Source organism: Symphalangus syndactylus, chromosome 5, assembly GCF_028878055.3.
Source record: "Symphalangus syndactylus isolate Jambi chromosome 5, NHGRI_mSymSyn1-v2.1_pri, whole genome shotgun sequence".
Taxonomy (NCBI): Eukaryota; Metazoa; Chordata; class Mammalia; order Primates; family Hylobatidae; genus Symphalangus; species Symphalangus syndactylus.
This window is the reverse complement of record NC_072427.2, coordinates 58,823,101-58,846,952: the sequence shown is the minus strand read 5'-3', so window position 1 is coordinate 58,846,952 and position 23,852 is coordinate 58,823,101. Positions and strand designations below refer to the sequence as shown.

Genomic DNA, 23,852 nt, shown 5'->3' with positions numbered 1-23,852 from the left:
GACACATAGGGATACATGGTGTCCCTTTGATCCCCTTAGACCTAGGAGGGTGCCCAACTAGATGGCTGGCATACACACTGGCAGCCAGATGTGTTGAAAAGCAATGGGGAGAGGGAGAGGATAGGGAAGAGCAAAGCTTGGAGGTTTTCCCCAGTTCATTCTGGCTTTCCTATTGATAGAAAATCAATTGATTTCAGGCTTCGTCCATCAGACCAGGTGCCCCTCATTTTATTTTTTGTTTCTGAAAATTTGGCTTTCTGACCAATATCATATGGCATCAGTGACCTGACAGAAGGATAATCTGCACGATCAGTAAGGTTAGTGCTCAGACCAATTACAGTTGTGTGAAGGCCTAGTTATACCAAACAGCCCAACCTTCCAGGAGGGACAGAAGCATCACCACCATGTCCTGAAGGAGATCCAAGAGTTCCTTCAGCAGCTCGATCTGACTGGAATCCTAGAACAGAAACAGGAGATACCCCTGAGCTATCTGATCCCTCAGTAAAGTACAGGGCAGTGAGCGAGAAGAGCCTGCTCTGGAAAGGTTAGGTGCAGGCTGCATCAGTGTCGGGAAAGAGCTTCCTTCTCATTCTGAATGAGGATGCCTTATCGTCCACTGTTTGCAGCACCGGGAGACTCACTGTAGCAGGACTCATCCAACAAAGCTACTTTACATTTTTCCTTTTATTAGTACAATGTGGCAGATATACCAAGTGTTGTCCAAAACGACTGAACAACCCAATGCACCAAAGAGCCTTCGGCTGTCTCTAGTAATTTACATTGTCATTTTCTACACTGGAGAATTACCAGTGAGCTTTATGGGAACACTGGACATCTGGTAAAGGTATCAAGGTTATAATCACCAAGTGGGTTCTCCTTTCTTTCTGGATTAATTTAGAGTTTCCCAATTCTAGTTGGTGGTGATCTGGGTGCCACTTGTCCCTTTAAATGGAATAAAATGGAGGCTATTCCTCTGGATGGTTTTGATACCAGTCTGTTTGGTTTTAATTTCAGCAATGCAGGAAGAGCATCGCTAAGCTAACTCCATGCTTTATACCCTATGTCACAGTAGGAAACAATTCTTGGAAGATCTGAGGTGGGCAATCTGGGGATTCAATTAAAAATGTATTCTGAGTCACATACCTTTTACAGACCGCCCCCCCCCCAACAAAAAAAAGGGAAAGAAAGAAAAGAAAAGAAATAATAAAAAAAAAGAAAAGAGGAAAAAAAAAGAAACCAAAAACCCAACCATAGCTCTTTGCCTAGCCCTTCAACTTTCAGAGGAATCTTCATCACCTATGGTGTGTATCACAGCTATATACAAAATATCACAGAAGTGTAGGATATCAGAGCTGGGAAGAGACCTCAGAGATCACCTGTTCTAACTTGGGATATTTTAGAGATGATGAAACCAAAACCAGAAAGGGAAAGTGGCTTTCCAAAAGTCACTGGTGAGGAGGTGGCAGGGCTGGGGCTCTCATCTCGAGACTCTACACCACACTGCCCAGCTGACATAGGAATGGACATCTTGCTGTCAAATTGCAGCCCTCCCAGGAACTCTCTCCTCCCATAAGGCCAGAGTCAAAAGGGGAAAAATGAAAGGTTAAATAGCACATTCCAGAAGAGAGGAGGCAGATGTGACAGCCTTGAAAATTTTAGATACACATGATTTAAGTTAAAGCTGCAAATGTTACTCTAATCAGCCTCAAATACCTCCTGAAGGTCTCCCTCATGTGTTGCCATGGAGAGAGGCAATAAACTGCTACATGTGCTACATTTATTTGTTCATAATAAATGCTCTGAGCGGTTCTGATTCATCTTGCCAGAGAGATGGGGAGTGAGAAGGAGAGGCAGAGACAGGGGGGGAGGGAGGAAGAAGCAGGGGTGAGAGAGAAGAGGAATGTGGATTATAGAGACATGCAACATGAGACAGATCAGACAGGGCTGGTAGGGAGTGTTTATAAGTTGACAAAACAGTGACAAGGAAGCAGAAAGGATTAGCACCATAGAAAGCAAATGTTGAGGCAATAATAAAAAGGGTAGGTTGGTGAGACACAAAGAACGAAGCTGCTTTCATGCAAAAGCCTGTCTGGGACCCCCCCCCCCCACCGGAGGCATTCATTTCCGTCTCCCATTTTGGCCTTCAGTTTAAAAAACTGAGACCTAATATGCATGGCTTGTTCAGCCTTTGATCAAACAGCCACATCACAATGGGAACACCAAGGAGTGAGGACTGACTTAGCATTTCACAACAATGACATGTGCAGGGAATGGGCCACAGTACCTGAGAGAGTTTCATCTGCATATTAGCAAAGACATGGAGGAAGCCAACCACTGCGTCCCACAGCCTGCTGTGAGCCAGGCTCTGCTGATTACCAATGCAAGGGCCCTGCGGAGAAGAGGACATTCTTATGTCACTTAAACATCACAAGTTGCTCTGAAATCTGTCTAGTAAAGGCATCTGATACCTACTTATATGAGCAGACTTTCCAAAAGTCAAATATTTCATAGCTCAGTATTTTCCCAGGATTATTATTTTTTTCTTTTCCTGATTATAGGATACCATATCTAGGAAAAACCACTAGGGATTTCACAGTCCAGCGATTTTCAGAGACTTTCTTTTAGCCTCAGAATGAGTTTTTAAAATAAAAGCTTACACTGGAGAACAATATTTAAAACAGTGAAATGCTGTGGTTGACACAGGGCTGAAGGGCACACTCCCCACCCTCACCTTGGCCTCAGAGGCCTTTGGAGGAAATCAAGGGTGCTGTGAAGCACAGTGTGAAAACCAGGCCCTCATCTACCTATGTTTCCAGGCAAAGTTACACATGCTGATAATCACACAGCTATCTAATTAAGTAAAAAAAAAAAAAAGAAATCTGTGTAATAATCTTAGCATTCAACCACTTCTAGGATTTTCTTACTAACCTAAACTTCAGATATAATAGCATCTCTAATGAACTTTTCTGAAAATCAAATGTAGAGGAATAACTTAGTTTGCATTTTCCATGTTAATAATCTCACACTCTGTGTGTGTGTGTGTGTGTGTGTGTGTGTGTCTGTGTGTGTGTGTGTGTTTAAGACAGAGTCTCGCTCTGTCACCCAGGCTGGAGTGCAGTGGCACGATCTCAGCTCACTGCAACCTCTGCCCACTGGGTTCAAATGATTCTTGTGACTCAGCCTCCCAAGTAGCTGAGATTACAGGCATGTGCCACCATGCCTGGCTGATTTTTTTGTATTTTTAATAGAGACAGGGTTTTGTCATGTTGGCCAGGTTGGTCTCAAACTCCTGGCCTCAAGTGATCCACCCGCCTTAGCCTGCGAAAGTGCTGGGATTACAGGCAGGAACCACAGTGCGTGGTCAATAATCTCACTCTTTTTGAAGATCATTATTGAGCCAACATTTCTTTTCTTTATAGTCTGTTTTTTTCTACCCTTTAACCAATCTCCAAATTACTCAATAAGAAAGTTCTAAAAGGAACACATATATTACCCGAATTTCTAGAAAAGTCTTGGCAGGATTCCCAAGGTTTAAAAGGTAAGCAGTAGAAATACTGCCTGCATTCCCAAATCACGTAAGTTTGTTAAAAATCACTGTTTATGTGCATTCAGTGTCTGATCCCTAGAAACCATTAGATTCTTTTTGGAACAAAGCTGGTTGCTGAAAGAAACACATTCACCAAAAATGAGCTTCTCCTTTACTTTTGGGTTCGTGCTCCGTGGAACGTTCTGAAGATAAGGATGGATTTTGCAGAGATCAAATCAGATGCTTAACAAATATATTCAATGATCTCCTTAGGTACACTGCATTTTGTGAAATTTCAGAACAGTAACTTGTTTTTAGCTTTATCTCTTCATGTCCTTATAATGCTTGAGTGACAAGGATATATCTCCCCTCAAAATCCTCCCTTTCAAGTTGACAGCCTTAGTTTTGTGTTTCTTTTAATGAGCAAATATGATCTGACTGTGCCAGTTGGCTCATCACATGGATCTTTCTTTGATGAGAATTTAATATTTTTCATAGAACAAGTTTTGGCTCAGTCATATTACCAGTAAAAAAAAAAAGTCACTAAAAACTCATGGACTCTTGGAATATAAAAAGTTCTTTGGGAAAGAAATGAAGGTGTACGGGAAAAGGTAAAAAACATTCTCCACTTCTTCCCTCACCTATGCCTTCTGTTTCAGCAAGATGGATATAATTGCTGACATTATTTCTTATAAAGCCACGCATAATCCTATCTCTAACTTTTCCAAATCACTGACACAGAATGTACTTCCTCCTTTGCATCTATCCATAGCCTGCGTGGTCCTATGGAGACTCGGAGCCCTTTGGCTCTTTTTTTCTTTTCTTTTTTTTTGAGACAGAGTTTTGTTGCCCAGGCTGGAGTGCAACGGTGCGATCTCAGCTCACTGCAACCTCTGCCTCCCGGGTTCAAGCGATTCTCCTGCCTTAGCCTCTTGAGTAGCTGGGATTACAGGCATCCGCCACCACACCCAGCTAATTTGTATTTTTTAGTAGAGACGGGCTTTCACCATGTTGGCCAGGCTGGTCTTGAACTCCTGACTCCAGGTGGTCCGCTCACCTCGGCCTCCCAAAGAGTTGGGATTACTTGTGTGAGCCACCACGCCCAGCCACATATGTGGTTCTTAATCATTGTATGTATGATTATTCTAAATCATGTATTTTTTTTTTTTTTTTTGAGACTGAGTCTTGCTCTGTCACCCAGGTTGCAGTGCAGCAGCGCAATCTCGGCTCACTGCAACCTCTGCCTCCCGGGTTCAAGTGATTCTCCCGCCTCAGGCTCCCAAGTAGCGGGGACTACACGCGCACGCCACCTTGCCTGGCTAATTTTTTGTATTTTAGTAGAGATGGGGTTGCACCATGTTGCCCAGGCTGGTCTCGAACTCCTGAGCTCAGACAATCCACCTGCCTCAGCCTCCCAAAGTGCTAGGATTACAGGTGTGAGCCACCGCATCCAGCTGTATGATCATCTTATATTGAATAATTTTCCTTGTGCATAAGTATTTTCTCAATTGCACTGTAAGCTCTTTACGGGTAGAGGCAATATACTGTGCTTCTTTTCATGAACCACAGCGCAGAGTACAAACTGAGCGTTTTGTTGAATGAACGAATAAAAGCCCTTTTCATGAGTCTCCTGATTATGGTAATCTGAAGATGAAGTATTACTTTTGCTTTAAAAAAAAGCTTGTATCACAGAGGGTAATGATATGCCTACTAATTTTATAGCAAATTATGCCTGAATTTATCCTCTGTTCCTTTTCCAAAATAGCTAGACCACCACAGACAATGAACAGAAAATACTACGAATAGAGAAAGACTGCAGCGAGATCTAGACAGTTAACATGAAATTCACTTGCAGATTTGGCCACCACTATGTAGTTTGTGTGCTTCTGAAGTTACTTTTTCCAGAGTTAATTTCTGACAAATCAGTAGGATCTCATGGATCCTCTTTTTAATCTCTATCAAGAGAACATCATTTATCCCTTAATTCCTTCATTCTATGAATTATTTCTCCACTCCATTCTCCATGCTTACTGAACAGATATATGCCAGACATTGTTCTAGATATGGTTTTGAGTAAGACATTTTCTTTCCATGAAAAATTTTTAGTTTAGGAGGGAAAGCAAAATGTAACTAGATAAATGCAAATAAAGTATGAACACTATAAACAGGTACAGTGGGGGGACCTGCTTGTGGAATGCAGGTACTATTGCTTCCTATTTATAGAAAATAAGTATTGTCAGCATTAGGGCTGGATGGATAGTGCACTGTGTACAATCAAGTATTCTGTAGGGAATATAGAATATGGGCATATCAACAACGTTCTCTTTGTTTTCAACCATGCACTCTGTAGCACATACCTGGATGTATTCTGTAAGAGAATTGAAAACCTGCTTGGTGACTGCCAGAGCTTTGGAAAAATTGTGCTGTCCAGATTCATCAATGATGTCCTTCCCTGAATAATACCAGTAGAAATCACTGATTGATTCCTAAAAACAAATGAGTAGAGCTTAGTATTTCTCAGACTTCAGTCAGTGAAGCTAAACTTGGTGTTTGGGAATGGTACATGAGAATCCTGCATCTCTATGACTCTTTGCTCTAACAGGAGCCAGGGACCCTGTGAAGAACTGCAGAGATACCAGATCTCTAGAACTTTTCAAGCACAAATATCCCTCCAGGGGAAAGAATAGATAGGAATGAGGACTGCCTTCAGCTAGAACTTGGAGACTATGAAATAGGATAATTTACTCAATGAGAAATATGTGAAGATAATGGTAATTATCCAAATAATCATAATAACAGCAACAACATAATAGCTGACATTGTAAGTGCCAGACATTGTTCTGAGTACATTACATATAGAGGCATACAGAGATTCAGAGATAATCCGAGTGTGATTACAGATAAACTACAGTAAATTGAACATTACAATAAAGTGAGTCGTACAAAATGTTGATTTCTCAGTGCACATCAGAGTTATGTTTACAATATGCTGTAGTCTATTAAGTGTGCAATAGCATTATGTTTTTAAAAAACAATGTACATGCCATCATTAAAAAATATTTTATTGCTAAAAAGTGCTAACAATCACCTGAGCTCTCAGCAAGTTGTAAGTTCCACCATCGTTTTACTGGTGAAAGGTCTTGCCTTTATGTTGATGGCTACTGACTGAACAGGGTGGTGGCTGCTGAAGGTTGAGGTGGCTGTGGCAATTTCTTAAAATAAGGCAATGTTAACTGCATCAATAGACTTCCTTTCATGAAAGATTTCTCTGTAGCATGTACTACTTGATAGCATTTTACCCACAGGACTTCTTTCAAAATTGGAGTCGATCTTCTCAAACCCTGCCACTCCTTTATCAACTAAGTTTATGTAATATTTTAAATCCCTTTTTGGCATTTCAACAATGTTTAGAGCATCTTCACCAGGAAGATTCCATCTCAAGAAACCACTTTCTTTGCTCATCCATGAGAGGCAACTCTTCATTTGTCCAAGTTTGATTATGAAATTGCAGCAATTCAGGTTCATGTTCTTCAGGCTCCACTACTAATTCTAGTTCTCTCGTTATTTTCAGCACATCTGCAGTTATGTCCTCCGCCGAAGTCTTGAACCTCTCCAAATCACCCACAAGGGTTGCAATCAACTTCCTTAACTCCTGTTAATGTTGATATTTTGACCTTCTCCCACGAATCACAATTTTCTTTTTTGGAGTCTCACTCTGTCGCCCAGGCTGGAGTGCAGTGGCATGATCCTGGCTCACTGCAAGCTCTGCCTCCCGGGTTCACGCCATTCTCCTGCCTCAGCTTCCCGAATAGCTGGGACTACAGGCATCCACCACCACACCTGGATAACTTTTTTTGTATTTTTAGTAGAGACAGGGTTTCACTGTGTTAGCCAGGATGGTTTTGATCTCCTGACCTCGTGATCTGCCTGCCTCGGCCTCCCAAAGTGCTGGGATTACAGGCATGAGCCACTGCACCTGGTCCACAATGTTTTTTAATGACATCTACAATGTTGAATCCTTTCCAGAAGGTTTTCAACTTACCTTGCCCAGATCCATCAGAGGAATCACTATCTATAGCAGCTGTAGCCTTACAAAATGCATTTCTTAAAAAATAAGACTTGCAAGTCAAAATTACTCCTTGATCCATGGGCTGCAGAATAAATGTTGTATTAGCAGGCATGAAAACAAGATTCATTTCCTTGTATATCTCCATCAGAGCTCTTGGAACCAGGTGCATAGTCAACAAACAGTAATATTTTGAACGGAATCTTTTTTTTTTTTCTGAGCAGTAGGTGTCAACAGTGGGCTTAAAATAGTAAACCATGCTGTAAGCAGATGACAATCCCAGCTTTGTTTTTCTACACGTAGAGCATGGGCAGAGTAGATTTACCATAATTCTTAAGGGCCCTAGGATTTTTGGAATGGTAAATAAGCAGTGGCTTCAACTTAAAGCTACCAGCTGGGCTGCCCCTGATAAGAAAGTCAGCCTGTCCTTTGAAGCTCTGAAGTGAGGTATTGGCTTGTCCTCTCTAACTATGAAAGTCCTAGATGGTATCCCTCTTCCAGGAGGCTGTTTCATGTACACGGGATATCTGTTGTTCAGTGTAACCACCTTCATCAATTATCCTAGGCAGATCTTCTGGATAACTTGCTGCAGCTTCTATATCTGCACTTGCTGCTTTACCTTACACTTCTGTTTTGGAGATGACTTCTTTCCCTAAACCTCATGAACCAAACTGCTAGCTTCAAACTGTTCTTTGGCAGCTTCCTCACCTCTCTCAGCCTTCATAGAATTGAATAGAGTTAGACTCCTGCTCTAGATTAGATTGTGGCCTACGAGAATGTTGTGGCTGGTTTGACCTTTTATCCAGACCACTTGCACTGTCCCCATTTCAGTAATGAGGGTGTTTTGCTTTCTTATCATTCATATGCTCACTGAGGCAGCCCTTTTAATGTCCTTTATAACTTTTTCTTTGCATTGCTGTTTAGTGCAAGGGGCCTAACCTTTGGCCTGTCTTAGCTTTCAACATGCCTTCCTTACTAAGCTTAATCATTTCTAGCTTTTGATTTAAAGTGGGAGATGTGTGACTCTTCTTTTCACTTGAACACTGAGAGGCCATTGTAGGGTTATTAACTGACCTAACTTCAATATTGTTATGTCTCAGCGAATAGGAAGGCCTGAGGAGAAGGAGGCAGATGGAGGAACAGTTGGTGGAGTGGTCAGAACACATGCAACATTGATTAAGTTTGCTGTCTTACATGGGCATAGTTCATGGCACCCCAAAACAATTACAATAGTAACATCGAAGATCACTGATCACAGATCACCATAATAGATATAACAGTGAAAAGTTTGAAATATTGTGAGAATTATCAAAATGTGACAGCACCACGTGAGTAAATGCTGTTGGTAAAATGGCAGATACACTTGCTTGATGCAGGGTTACCACAAACCTTCGATTTGTAAAACAGCATCTGTGAAGCACAACAGAATCAACTGCAATAAAATGAGGTATGCCTGTATTCAACCTCTCAATCTTTACTACCACCCTATGGCATAGGTCCTACCCCTTTTACTGATGAAAAAACTGGAACAGAGGCACGTTAAACAGATTGCTCTAGGTTACAAACCAGTAAGTGGCAGAACCAGGATGAGGAATCAGCAAAGAGGAAAAAAATCCCTTTTTGTTAATAGGTTTATGTAGATTTTCTCAATATAATTTGGACTTCCTTGAAACAAACCATCTGACTTCTCAACACAAACTTATAAACTCATCCTATTCCTATCATCTTGTGTAAGTCTTTTTTTCTAGTGAAATCTGTTCTCATTCACAGGTTATTTTAGAGCTCTTGGTTGTGTTATAGCTCTTGGTTGTTTTATAGCAACACAGATTGGTTTCCACTGGCAAAACTAAAGTAAACTAGCATTTTATAACAGATGATTTGGTGTTTAACCACGTCTCCCACTTCTGTCTTCAAATGTACTCTTTAGGCACTGGACTTCCCATGCATCTGTGGATATACATTACAACACCTTCCTTATAGGGGCTTGACTGTATCCTGGGCTGTCCCTGACCCCGTGTAACTGTGTTTATCTTTTGGAAGCAAAGGTGAGAGGTCCCATTGTCCAAGGCCCTCCCACTCACCTGCAGACGCAGAAGGTAGTCCACAGTGCTGATGATGACATTCACGGTGGTGGTGTTGCCCATCTGAGTCCGCAGGAAATTCTGAAAGTCTGAGAGCACCAGTGCTGGGTCAGAGCTTGTCCCTGCCATGCCGAGGGGCCCAGGCATGCCCTCTCAGCTGAGCTCAGATAAGACATTCTATGTGAAAAGGCTTATAGGAATACCATGTTTGGGTCATGGCAGATCCTGCAGGGCAGAGCTCTGCTCTGAGCACCCTCCAACCTGCCAACACCAGAAACTGGACTTAACGAGCCCCAAGGGGCTAGATGGAAGGGGTTGGGTATTTAGATTTCTCATCTGAAGATTCTGGAAGCAGCTTAGCCTTGGTGGCACTAAATATCACTATCCATGATATTTACATAGTTTCTTATTGAGGAATGCATTAACTGATGTCCTTGAGTTAACAACTAGTTGCATCAAGTGGGGCATACTGAACGGAATTCTAGTTTTGCCCCTGAGTGCTGTGTTTCCTTGGCAGATCAATCTGTTCCACTCACCACTGTTATGTCCCTCACAAAGTAACTGTAGGAATCTAAAGAGATCACGCGTGAACTCGTCGTTCTGGAGTACTTTTTCACCTTGAAAACATAAAACGTTGATGAGCATTGGTTTGGCTTCTCAACAGGGAATACTTTCTAATGCAAATGACTACACAGATGATAAAGGAGTTGTGTCAGAATGGTTTGGAAAAGGAACTTTGGATGAATGGTGAAAAGCCCAATTAAACTGAACTGGGGCTGCAGGGCACAGTGCCCAACAAATGCATTCGTAATGAAGACAACTGGATAAGGACAGTAAATGGCTCATGGTCCATAACCCATGCTTTACAGATGGAAGATACTTCTTTAATTAAGCATCAAACTGCTGAGTTCAACTCAACATGCAACCACCAAGCCTAAAATGTTTCTGCGCTGAGGCAATTAAATGAGATCTCCTAGGATTCACACACATGGTAGGAACTCAGGCCAGAAACTGAAACTTACCACGTTCACGAACAATGACTGGTAACGAGAGAAAAATAGAAGAATACAAAGTTAAGAAAACTGTAAACATCATGATAAACTGTCTTCAGTTAAAACTGGCTACGTGAACACATCTATCCTAGATGATCGCTTTATTAAAGCTACTGATGGAAACATTTTGCTGAAACAGAGCAAGTCCTTGCATATTAAGCAAAGACATGAGCTCTGGCCAGAAATAGGTAATTAAGATTTTAAATGGCCAGGTGCGGTGGCTCACGCCTGTAATTCCAGCACTACGGGAGGCCAAGGTGGGGTGGATCACCTGAGGTCAGGAGTTCAAGACCAGCCTGGCCAACCTGATGAAATGCTGCCTCTACTAAAAATACAAAAAATTAGCTGGCTGTGGTGGTGGGAGCCTGTAATCCCATCTACTCGGGAGGATGAGGCAGGAGAAGTGCTTGAACCCAGGAGACAGAGGTTGCAGTGAGCTGAGATCGCGCCACTGCAGTCCAGCCTGAGCAACAAGAGCAAAACTCGGGGGAAAAAAAAGAAAAAAAAAAAAGATTTTAATCAGGAGGAGAATGGCCTTCACATTCACTAGTTACTTACGTGTTCCTTCTTCAGTCACCATCCCCAGGCCTTCAGCTTTATTCTGTCTCTCAAACGCATTCAAATCAAGGACACTTTTAATAGACAGAAAGAAACAAGGTTCAAGGCTACGCACACTGGGAAAGCAGATTTCTAACGTTAATGTACCTATCAACTAAGCATATCCTGCCCCTGTGTTATCATAAATAAACTAACACATTCCAGGGTGGTTGAAAGTAATGATTCCTTGGTTTTGTGCCGAGCAGTGTTGTCTTAGGTGCCTGTAGCTCACAGACTTTGTTACATACAGGTAGAGGGGTCATGAACACTTATGGTGACTCCCATTGTCTGTCCAGTTTGAGTCTTTTGGTGAAGACTCAAGGTCTTCACCTTGGTGTGAAGGTTTAGAAAGGTTTTCCAAATAAAGAAGGAATAATCTGTTTTTAAGATTTCTCGAGGGAAAGTTTACTTTAAACTGCACTGATTAATGTTTGCCTCCCACCTTTACCTATTTTCTCTGAGAATCGCATGGAATTGTGGTTTCCAGAGCTTAGGATGAGCTACAAACTTCCAGATTTCAAGGGGCCATGCCCTTTTATGATTCTACATCATGCAAAAGCCTGTAGAAGCTGAGGTTCCACTTTCCACAGGGAACAGTGCCTCCAGATATTCCTGAATTTATGACAAGTTGGCCTTCATTTTTGTCCCTGCTGCCCCCAACCTTCCTAGTCGCAGCCACTGCCAAATTTTACTTAGCCAGGAAGCCACAGTGCAACCACAAAGCTTGCTGATGAGACCACTATATGATCATGTTATTTCTAAGTGGGGCTCATTCCATTTTACTAACGGAGTCTAACTTATTCCCCAATCTGAAAGGTTTCATAGAACATAGAACATAGCTCTTAGGAAAGTTTATGGCTAAGTCCATTAAGACTGCAAAACTTAGCTTTCCTTCTACCGCGGGGCAAAGGCATGGAGAAAAATCTGGCATTCCTGTTTTCTTTTTAAGGAGTCACATGTTTTGTGATTTAGGTAAATTTCATTTACTTAATTTCATCATTTAGGTAAAAATGATTTAGGTAAACAGTGAAATCTCTATTGCCATTTTTTTTTTTCCCCAGATTCTTCTGGCAAAAGGGCTTGCTCATCAACACAAAACTATCTTTCTACTTTGGTTTAGCCATCAGGGGAGGAAAACATGGGAAAGAACATTTGGACATAGTTGCTCTGAAGCAGCAGTTTTGAATCTGAATCTGTGCAACACACATTTCTGATCCTTACTCCATTCCTAAATACCCATTTTGAATGTTTTAACTTCCCTACTGCTTAAATTTTTAAAAAACATATATTGTTTTTATAATCATAAAAAACCCAGCAATAACAGACAAACAGAGAGCCAAATCATGAGTGAACTCCCATTCACAATTGCTTCAAAGAGAATAAAATACCTAGGAATCCAACTTACAAGGGATGTGAAGGACCTCTTCAAGGAGAACTACAAACCACTGCTCAATGAAATAAAAGAGGATACAAACAAATGGAAGAACATTCCATGCTCATGGGTTGGAAGAATCAATATCGTGAAAATGGCCATACTGCCCAAGGTAATTTATAGATTCAATGCCATCCCCATCAAGCTACCAATGACTTTCTTCACAGAATTGGAAAAAACTACTTTAAAGTTCATATGGAACCAAAAAAGAGCCTGCATCGCCAAGTCAATCCTAAGCCAAAAGAACAAAGCTGGAGGCATCACACTACCTGACTTTAAACTATACTACAAGGCTACAGTAACCAAAACAGCATGGTACTGGTACCACAACAGAGACATAGATCAATGGAACAGAACAGAGCCCTCAGAAATGATGCCGCATAGCTACAACTATATGATCTTTAACAAACCTGACAAAAACAAGAAATGGGGAAAGGATTCCCTATTTAATAAATGGTGCTGGGAAAACTGGCTAGCCATATGTAGAAAGCTGCAACTGGATCCCTTCCTTACACCTTATACAAAAATTAATTCAAGATGGATTAAAGACTTATATGTTAGACCTAAAACCATTAAAATCCTACAAGAAAACCTAGGCAATACCATTCAGGACATAGGCGTGGGCAAGGACTTCATGTCTAAAACACCAAAAGCAATGGCAACAAAAGCCAAAATCGACAAATGGGATCTCATTAAACTAAAGAGCTTCTGCACAGCAAAAGAAACTATCATCAGAGTGAACAGGCAACCTACACAATGGGAGAAAATTTTTGCAACCTACTCATCTGACAAAGGGCTAATATCCAGAATCTACAATGAACTCAAACAAATTTACAAGAAAAAAACAAACAACCCCATCAAAAAGTGGGCAGAGGACATGAACAGACACTTCTCAAAAGAAGACATTTATGCAGCCAAAAAACACATGAAGAAATGCTCCTCATCACTGGCCATCAGAGAAATGCAAATCAAAACCACAGTGAGATACCATCTCACACCAGTTAGAATGGCCATCATTAAAAAATCAGGAAACAACAGGTGCTGGAGAGGATGTGGAGAAATAGGAACACTTTTACACTGTTGGTGGGACTGTAAACTAGTTCAACCATTGTGGAAGTCAGTGTGGCGATTCCTCAGGGATCTAGAACTAGAAATACCATTTGACCCAGCCATCCCATTACTGGGTATATACCCAAAGGACTATAAATCATGCTGCTATAAAGACACATGCACACGTATGTTTATTGCGGCACTATTCACAATAGCAAAGAGTTGGAACCAACCCAAATGTCCAACAACGATAGACTGGATTAAGAAAATGTGGCACATATACACCATGGAATACTATGCAGCCATAAAAAATGATGAGTTCGTGTCCTTTGTAGGGACATGGATGAAACTGGAAACCATCATTCTCAGTAAGCTATCACAAGGACAAAAAACCAAACACCGCATGTTCTCACTCATAGGTGGGAATTGAACAATGAGAACTCATGGACACAGGAAGGGGAACATCACGCTCCGGGGACTGTTGTGGGGTGGGGGGAGGGGGAGGGACAGCATTAGGAGATACACCTAATGCTAAATGACGAGTTAATGGGTCCAGGAAATCAACATGGCACATGGATACATATGTAACAAACCTGCACATTGTGCACATGTACCCTAAAACCCTAAAGTATAATAAAAAAAAAAAATAAAAAAAAAAGTTAAAAAAAAAAAAAAGACATCTTAAAACTTCTGTTAGAACTCAGTTGGCATCTAAGTGTATATCACCTGTCTCTCCAAGCTGTCATTATAAATGAGTTTAGCAATATTAAGTATTACAGGATACTGAGAGAACTCTTAGAAAGTAAATGGATAACTTTATGAGCAACATGGAATTGAGTTGCCTTGATTTTTGCCATCTCTAAGTTCACATGTACTATTTTAGCCCAGAGAGTCAGGCCTGGAAATATTCCTTTTTGTTTTCCTGAGAGAGATAATAAATGAATAGGCTGTTGGTGGGGAAAAGCCCCATAGAGCGGGGAATAAAGAATTATACTGCAGCTCAGATACACTCCCTACTGCCCAGGGTATGATATTTTACCCAGTGAAATATGGTTAGCAAAAGTATGTAGTCCACCAAGAGAAAGGATGTCCATCCTCCAAATTTTTAAGTGGAAAGCATAATTGGAGGCAAATGAGCTAGGTAATTAAAAGTTTAATTTCTTTTAGAATTATCTGCAGACTATCCAAATACATATGAATCTTAGACAATAAGCTGACACTTTTCTTAGATTCTGGCTCATCTCTGAATTGAGCAAGTATCATGACCTATGACTCTGGATTATATATTATTTATGTGTCAGAGCTGCTCAGCCATGAGGGGTGGCTTAAACAGCTTAATAATATGAATGGAAAGTTCAAAGCCTTGTTTTTCAGGCTATGTCAAAATGTTCCCATGCCAGGACGTACTGCTGTCAAAATGGATGTGTCAAAATACATACCACCCTAACACACATTCAAGCTCAAAGAATTGTTAAGGATAAAGATTAATTAAGTACCTAGTGGGTTTAATAAAACATAGCCTTGAATCATAGTCAGGAATCCCCCCTCTTTTCCATTCTTTTCTGGTTTGACTTTTATGGGCATACATGTTTGATGAGAAACTCAATGTGCACACTGAGCCTCCTGGGAAAGCAACATAAACATGGAGGTAAGGAAGGGAGATCAAACACAACAGCAGTGGGGGAGCGTGTGTATGTGGCTAATGGCAATCACATTTTCCCCTCTGAATGCTAGCTGAATTGTAATCCTGAAGGCTGGAGGAACAACACCTACTCTCTTAGCTTTCTAAAGTAGGTGACTCCTCTCTCAAGAATTCTATGGTAGGCCAGTATATTTTGTGCTCCCCTTCCCCTGCCTCCTATGCTTAGAGGGAAGAGTGTTTTAAATGCTATGGTAGTTTTCCCACATTTACCTGCAAGACTGCATAAGACCAGAAAGGCTTTGAAAGAATCCAGCATCCTTTTTCTCCTTTAGGTAATCTAGCATTTTCTGCAAGGGAGACACGTTGTAAAGGGAAAAGCAATGAAAACTATGCCACAGAGCTGACCCTCCTAATCCTGATAGAGAAACCCCCAGCCACAGAGTTGGACCCTCTACTTATGGAATCAGAGTCCCTTGGGGGTAGGCCATGTTTATTTTATAAAGGCCCACTGGCATTTCTTCTAGGGCAGAATTAACATTCATAGACCTACTGACTGAAGTCGCTTCTATTTGGGAACAAGCACCAAGGCCGTGATATAGTAATGTATCACGAAGCTGAGTTATAATGTGAATAGCTCATGCTATGAATTTGGCACACAGGAGCAAGGAGCTTAGCCAGTAAGGAGCCTGGCTGAAAACTCAGTATTTCTTTCACAGTGAGGCTTTGTTTCCTGTGTTCTCTCTTACTGGAAGGTAAGAACTTTGTCTGACATAATAAAAATTTTGTCTTTTAAAAAATAAATAAACAAAAGGCCCTGTAAGAAAGTCAACTGACAGCTAGTGGTAGGTGGTAGAAGGGAACAGAAAGTGAATGGTAACTTAGAAAATGACAGTTTTTAATGAAAAATTGGAGAAATTTTGGGGGGATGAGTTAAAGGCTGGGAAAAGCTATATGCAATGATGGTAGTTGTGAATTTGAAGACTCTCACAGGCCCTGGGATAGAATCCTCATGAATGCCAAGGGTCTGTTTGAAATTTCACTTCCCTGTACACACAGATGCTTTTATCCAGAACCCGGAGTGCCTGAGAAACACCGGTACGTTCCTGTCTTCTGCAGCCTGTTCCAATTCAGATTGTTGAAGGAATACCATGTGTTAGGTACTTGGTTGTATGCTTCTATGTGTTGTCGCATTTAATGCGACTGCACAATGGCAGGAGTTTTTATTTGTATTATTCACTGCTACACCCTCAGCCCTTGCAGCAGAGCCTGGCATGGTCATTAGTCAGTAAACAGTTGCTGAATGAATGAATGAACGAACGAATGAATGAATAACAGGTTTGCGAGTTTCTCAGTTCCACTTAACTGATGAGGCTCCTTGCTCATAGTAAAGGCAGCTAATAAGTGAAAATAAAGGACTAAAGTAAAACCTAACTCTTAGGAAATTTTTCTAGAGAATATTTATACAGAAAGTTATCTACTGATGAAAAACTAAATGTTTTCATCTTTAATCCTGGGTAAAACCTCTTTATTAAAGACACATTTGCCTGTAGACTCCCAGCCATGGTTGTGCTCCCAGCTACTCTGATATAACTGGCCACTAAGGACAAATGCCAGCTAAGTGATTCTGGGTGGCTCCCCTCTGTGGCAGTCAACTCCTCTTCCCTGAAGCATGACAGGTGTCAAATGGGAATACCCCGGGAGCCTGCCCAGCCGCTGTGAGTTCCCGTTACCTGTTGCACACCAGCGTTGCCTCCGTTCAGAATGGCGATCCCCAGCTTCAGCGTCTCAACCACCATGGGGCTCATCTCACCTGCCATGGTGAAGATTCGAATGAATCACCAAGGAAGCAGATGGTAAATCACGCCTCCTGGGCCTTAGCAGGGCTCTTTAATAATGGCTGTATGTCACAGCATGATATCTTTGTGGAAGTTACACGGGCCCATCCAGAAAGTAGGGTAATCACCTTTGCTAGCGCTTATCATCTGAAGGACCATCTCTGCAGCACCACGCTCATGCAGCCGAGCTTGCTGATAGAGGGTTTTTTGCTTCTCCATCTCTTTCTCCTGGGGGGAAAAAAAAATCACAGGGAAAGATTGGTTCCTACCCAGCACCAAGGAGTTCACCCATAGTGAGGTGAGAGAATTTTCCAGTTACCTAAGGAAGGTAACACACATCAACTTGGATAAAGCAGACCTCTGAAGTTTATTTCCAGACACTAGCCAGCTTTCTAAAACTGTCTACCCATCACTCTTATTTTGATGGTACATTTTCCATTTATGTACTGATAGAACACACAGTCCATTTCTTTTGGATACCATAATTGTGCGAAGCAACCCAACATTAAAATGTGTTTGTTTTTGATGTTCTGTTACACAGGGAAACCTGCTGAGGGGTCAACTTGAGTATTTCTGGCTGAATGCAGGAAATGCTCACTTACCTGGAATGCTCAGACCACAGCTAACACATTTCTTTTTGAGACGGAGTCTTGCTCTGTCGCCCAGGCTCGAGTGCAGTGGTGCGATCTCGGCTCACTGCAACGTCCGCCTCCTGGGTTCAAGCGATTCTCCTGCCTCAGCCTCCCCAGTAGCTGGGATTACAGGCGTATGTCACCACACCCAGCTAATTTTTGTATTTTTAGTAGAGATGGGGTTTCGCCATGTTGGCCAGGCTGGTCTTGAACTCCTGACATCAGGTGATCCACCCGCCTTGGCCTCCCAAAGTGCTGGGATTACAGGCGTGAGGCACCGCACACTTTCTATCAGACATGGGTTATGAGAATGTCAAAGCTTTCCAGACTGTAATTATAGTCATTCACTTCTGCTGTGTTTTGTCATGTACTTTGTCTACAAAAGAGTACAAGTAACCTAATATAGTTTAATCTTGAGAATTTCAGGGTCCTGTACTGCCTCAAAATAAAAATCACTATCAACTTGCATTTATAGAATAATAGCGCAAAAGCCAATCAAGTGTCTCCATTCCTCTCATTTTTTAATCTTTTTTTTTTTTTTTTTTTTAAGACACTGGATGTTACTCTGTCTCCCAGCCTGGAGTGCAGTGGTGCAATCAGAACTCACTGCAGCCTCAAATACTTGGGCTCAAGCTATCCTCCTACCTCAGCCTCCTGAGCAGCTGGGACTATAGGAGCACACTACCATACCCAGCTGATTTTTTATCTTTTGTATAGATGAGGTAGGTCTCCCTGTGTTGCCCAGGCTGGTCTCGAACTTCTAAGCCCAAGTGATCTTCCCTCCCCAGGCCTCCCAAAGTGCTGGGATTACAGGTGTGAGCCACCACACTTGGCCTGATTTTCATTTTTCTGATTTTTTCATTTCAGATGTTTCAGTTTATCCTTCTATGGCCCCTGTTGCTACAGTAATTGAGTACAATTTCCCACAAGAACAAAGCTAGCGGTTTGCTGACTGGCATACTACCTGCTACCTTTTCATGGGCAGAGAGACAAGAGAACCACAGCTGCTGAGTGTGCTTTATTAAGGCAGATTTGCCAACTCACACACTCCTGGTGGGTGAGCCACATATGCTAATGTCAGCACCCACCTCTGAAGGCCTGGTCTACTGGCCTTGGAGGGTGGCTCTGTTTTTAATCTTCATGAGAACTTACTTCGAATGTTTTTTCCTTGTCTTCATCTTCTTCTTCATCCTCACCACTTTGACAACTCTGGATTTCAGGGAGCAGGGAAGGGAGAAGACAGATAACCAAATTAAAGGTGAATCTAATAAACACAACTCTGCAAGGGCAAGAGACAGGACGTAATTCACAGGCACCTCAGGACCTCAGCATTGTGTAAAACCAGGAACATTTTGGCCACTGCTGGGCAACATTTCTACGGTAAATGCCATCTTCCCAGTTACCACAGAGTTCAGAAATGAGCAATGAGAACACGGAGCTCACATCATCAATGGTGACCTAGCTGGTTTAACCACAGACTTGAACTCTTCTACCTTAGTAAAGTTCTGGTGTAAATGGGAGACAGGAATGCAGGGAGCTGCCACTTCCTAGATACAGCCCCACGGGCATGGCAATAAGATTGGAGACACATCATCTAGGATGTGAACCCTGAAGTGCCTCTTCCCACTGGGGCCCTGTGGTACAGTTGGATCAAGGAATAGGTGCTCCTATACCCCAACACACCCTTTCTGCCTGACATCAAAGTTTGCCTTATTCGCTCAGCATTCCAGAGGTCACCATCTTTCTAGGTGATGTAGAACATCTCTGGTCACACTGCCTCTTCCAGAACACAGGGAGCTCTCTCTAGTTCCTAACCTTCACCTGTGGATGTGTTTGAACTGTTTGATGTATTCTGAACATTGAGTGAAAACACAAGGGTATGCTGTATGCCTAAGCCCCATTTAGCTGGCTTTAGAAATCCCAGTGTGAACCTATCCACCAGCACCCATTGTTTCTGCAAAGCTTCAAGGTTTCCTTAGGAAGACGGTGAAGTGGTTTACTAATATCATCTCTATGGCACATGAATTGTGCAATGCCTGAAACCTATGTCATGACAAAGTCCCAGGCGTGTGATTCAACATGACAATTTTCATGCACCTAAAGAAATCTAAGGGAAGACAGAAAGACAGAGACAATGGGCAGAAAACCTGGGTGTACCTTGGCCATCATGCTGGAATAGGAGGTGTACAAAGGGTCGTCTTCCAATTTGCTGGAAAGAATGGAGGAAATATTTAGCAGGCTACTTTTTTTTTTTTTTTTTTTTTTTTTTTTTTTTTTTTTTTTTTTTTTGAGACAGAGTTTTGCTCTTGTCCCCCAGGCTAGAGTGCAATGGCGCGATCTCATCTCACTGCAACCTCCACCTCCTGGATTCAAGTGATTCTCCTGCCGCAACCTCCCCAGTAGCTGGGATTACAGGTGCCTGCCACCATGCCCAGCTAATTTTTTTGTATTTTTAGTAGAGATGGGGTTTCACCATATTGGCCAGGCTGGTCTCAAACTCCTGACCTCAAGTGACCTGCCTGCCTTGGCCTCCCAAAGTGCTGGAATTACAGGCATGAGCCACCGTGCCCGGCCTTAGCAGGCTACTCTTTGGACCCCACAGTAAAGACTAAGAGTCATATAAATCTCAAATTATAAGTACTAGTGAATTAATTAGAAAATCCCTTCCCCCACTCTGACTCTTAGAAACCACTCTGAAAATGTGAACCAGCAGTGGCTTAACATGGAATTCGGAGATGAAGTTTATAGTTTCAGGCTGTTTAATCTGCAGCTCAGTGTCTGACATTATGAAGAGCAGGCTGTGGCTTGATGTAGTTTCCCTAGACATATCTTTTTTTCTGGAGACGGAGTTTCGCTCTTGTCGCCCAGGCTGGAGTGCAATGGTGCAATCTCGGCTCACTGCAACCTCCGCCTCCCAGGTTCAAGCGATTGTCCTGCCTCAGCCTCCTGAGTAGCTGGGATTACATGCGTGCACCACCATGCCCGGCTAATTTTGTAGTTTTAGTAGAGACGGTGTTTCACCATGTTGGTCAGGCTGGCCTCGAACTCCTGACCTCAGATGGTCCGCCTGCCTTGGCCTCCCAAAGTGCTGGGATTACAGGCGTAAGCCACCACGCCTGGCTCCCTAGACATATCTTGATGGCCAAATATAAGGCAGCAAGGAGGGCTGCTCAAATCTGGCTTCCCTTTTCCACCCACTGCCATCGGAGAGAGGAAGGCTAGGAGTGGACACAAGTATCCCTGGTGCCTGGGAGAAGCAGGTGATCTGGTGGTTCTGACCTCCTCTCCGTGAGAGCGTTGCGGCTAAAATAGAGAATGATCTGATGTAGTGGGTCAGGTTGTTTTTCTGTCTCTTCCTCCTCCTCCTCTTCCACCTTTGGAGATTTCTACACAAACCAACACAGGTAGGTTTTAGGCATGAATATAATCTCGTGCCACGTGACTGCATGCGAACAAAGAGAAGGTAAAGCGCAAGGCACAGAGTGCATCAGACTAAAGCACAAAACAAAACCACTACGTCGTGTTATTTATTTCAGGATAGAAGCCCTAAAGGTGCAAGGTTTGAGATATATGTGTATATATGTATATATATTTTTTATTTTTACAGCCACTCAAAGAAACATTCCAATCTCAGGTTAAAACAAAATAAAAAGCAAAAGGCTGCCCATAAAGGGAATAGCTACAGACCCCAATCAGCTGACCTCTCATGCAAGCTCTGGGCACCCGAGTTCAGGAGGAAACCCCAGAGTCACCTGAGAGACTGGCTCTCTCAGGCCAACAGCTGACGTTTCTTTTGAAGAGCTGGGCTCGACATGGAGGTGGGGCAAGAGTTACAAAGCGGTGGGGCCATTTTGGGTCTAATACTATTCTAGATTCAACCCAGCAAAACATCTCTCTTTCCTGACCTAACTCTTGATTCTAAAATTCTTGTTGCTCCTGAGAGCTGCCATCCTGGAGCTGCAGGCCATGCCCTTCTTTTATCAGGTCTTTTCTTTATCGCTTTTCATGGAAAGAGAAATAACAGCTAATGTCAGAGGTAAAAGTGAATTTTCTAGCAGTGGCAGAGCCAGCAGGGTGGACCGTATTTGGTAAATTGGTGAGAACTACATGGGTTGGTATGAATGGTTCAGAAGAAGTAGAGGCTGAAGTGATGCTCATTGTCAACTTCACACTCATCAAGAAACTGAGAAAACCAACGGAGTGTCTTTCTCACCAACAGGAATATATGAGAAGAATGAAAGACATAAAGACAAAGAGAAAGAAAACAATAGGAAAAGCCTTTAAGAAAGAAGGAAAGAAACAGAGGGTGACAGGGAAAGACAGAAAGAGAAAGACATTTGGAAAAGAGTGACTATCAGAAACACAGGACAAGATGAATGGAGAGAGTGAGTGGTAAGAGAAAAAGGTTTGTGGGAGAACGAGAAAAAGAACCACAGGCCGGCCAAAGAGAAGGAGGGTTTATTTTCTCTCTGAACCAGAATGAGGCTCTGTGGCACCTCTGCAATAAGTTTTCCCCTCGTGTGTCATTTTAAGTGGCTTTAGAGCATGAAGTCTGTTAGAGACAAGGCATGCCAAATTTTCTGAAAGACCAAATATAGAAATGTAAGATGCAGGAAGGGTATTTAGATGCATCTTCCCCAAAGCAGAACTACAGAGTGGGAATGTGGGGCTTTGGCTGGGGTGGCCTCCTGCAACCAATGGTGCTCAAAACTTCACTTAGCATGAACCCCCCATGACATGGCTGTGCATTTCAAGAAATATTAGTTGTTAACAGCGACAATGAGGAGGAGGATGATAGTATTAGCACCTCCAAGTAAAAATTCATCCTCTGGCTCCTATGACCATTAGCAGGGCCTCCCCTGAGCGTTTACGCCGTTAGTGCTTTTCAAATGTATACACACGATTCCTTGTGAATGTTTAACTGTTACAACCACACACATGAATTCGAAAATCAAATTCATCCACACCCATATCTGCTCCCAGGGGAGTCAGTACTTACAGCCAAATCCTGTACTAGTTTCTCTTCAAAGGAATACTCCTCTGTTTCTATCCAAAATCTCTGATAGCCATGGAGGAAGAGGTTAATAGAGCGGTGCCTGAGCGGAAGGGGTGAGAGGGAGGTCAAGAGGGATCCATGGAACTTGTTCTTTTAGTTTGGGCAGTTAATGGTTAGTAAGCAGGACAGACTTTTGTACAATTCTTGTCTTCTGATTGGTCAGGGTAGCCAGCAGCATACCACAGAACTCACTTCAAAGAAACCAGAACCCTCTACCGTGACGAGTCTTGAATATTAGAGCACCTTCTGAAAATGACAATGGTTAGCAAGACATGGCAGTTATCTGTCATCCTACTCTGTTCTCATAGGGTCTTTATCACATTTCCTCTCCAATGAGAAATCAATCATTAGGCCAAGTAACAGTCCTGAAGTATTTGCTTCATATGGAAATTTAGGTATTCCTTTAGGCTGATCACCCTTCTAGGTAATCCAATTTAAGTCATACCAATGATCAGTGGTTTCGTCTTAGAGATACCAAAATACCAAAATGTGGCTTCTTTTCATTCTCCAAGTAACCACACTGGTAAGGTGCTCTAGCTTTTACTTAGCAAGGCAAGGTTTAAGCACGTTACGTCGTTGGCATATTTTCTGTGTGCCTCATGGATTCTAGCTATGTCCCTGGTATGTGGGTGCACTGAATAACTGGCACGAGCCACTCCCGATAAGCCAGGATTGACTTCTGAGAATATTAGCCACTGCAAAGCAAAAGCAGCCAAGTGTTTACAAAATGTGAGGACAGTGGTGCGGAGGGAAGGAGAGGGGAGGAAGATAAAAGTCAACACCACAGTCATTAAGCTCCGGTCATGGTTTTCGGTAGGACACAGCCCTTGCCATCTTTCTTCAAGTCTGACCAATCAGAATTCTTCCTAAAAATTGTACAAAT

At 42.4% G+C, this 23,852-nt stretch overlaps 1 protein-coding gene across 4 annotated transcripts in view; it reads right to left on the bottom strand.

The window, feature by feature from the left end:
* Positions 1 to 23,852, bottom strand: part of RYR3 (ryanodine receptor 3) — a 565,081-nt gene that overhangs the window by 29,324 nt on the left and 511,905 nt on the right. For all 4 annotated transcript variants that reach the window (XM_055278588.2, XM_055278589.2, XM_055278590.2 and 1 more), the window contains 14 exons: positions 22,913 to 23,009; positions 21,193 to 21,299; positions 20,071 to 20,122; positions 19,066 to 19,122; positions 17,410 to 17,509; positions 17,177 to 17,256; positions 15,717 to 15,793; positions 11,284 to 11,357; positions 10,696 to 10,713; positions 10,210 to 10,290; positions 9,674 to 9,762; positions 5,884 to 6,012; positions 2,285 to 2,389; positions 376 to 457 (listed from right to left, as the gene is read on the bottom strand). In XM_055278588.2, the coding sequence (XP_055134563.2) occupies positions 376 to 457; positions 2,285 to 2,389; positions 5,884 to 6,012; positions 9,674 to 9,762; positions 10,210 to 10,290; positions 10,696 to 10,713; positions 11,284 to 11,357; positions 15,717 to 15,793; positions 17,177 to 17,256; positions 17,410 to 17,509; positions 19,066 to 19,122; positions 20,071 to 20,122; positions 21,193 to 21,299; positions 22,913 to 23,009 (1,148 nt within the window). The remainder of the gene's footprint in view (positions 1 to 375; positions 458 to 2,284; positions 2,390 to 5,883; positions 6,013 to 9,673; positions 9,763 to 10,209; positions 10,291 to 10,695; positions 10,714 to 11,283; positions 11,358 to 15,716; positions 15,794 to 17,176; positions 17,257 to 17,409; positions 17,510 to 19,065; positions 19,123 to 20,070; positions 20,123 to 21,192; positions 21,300 to 22,912; positions 23,010 to 23,852) is intronic.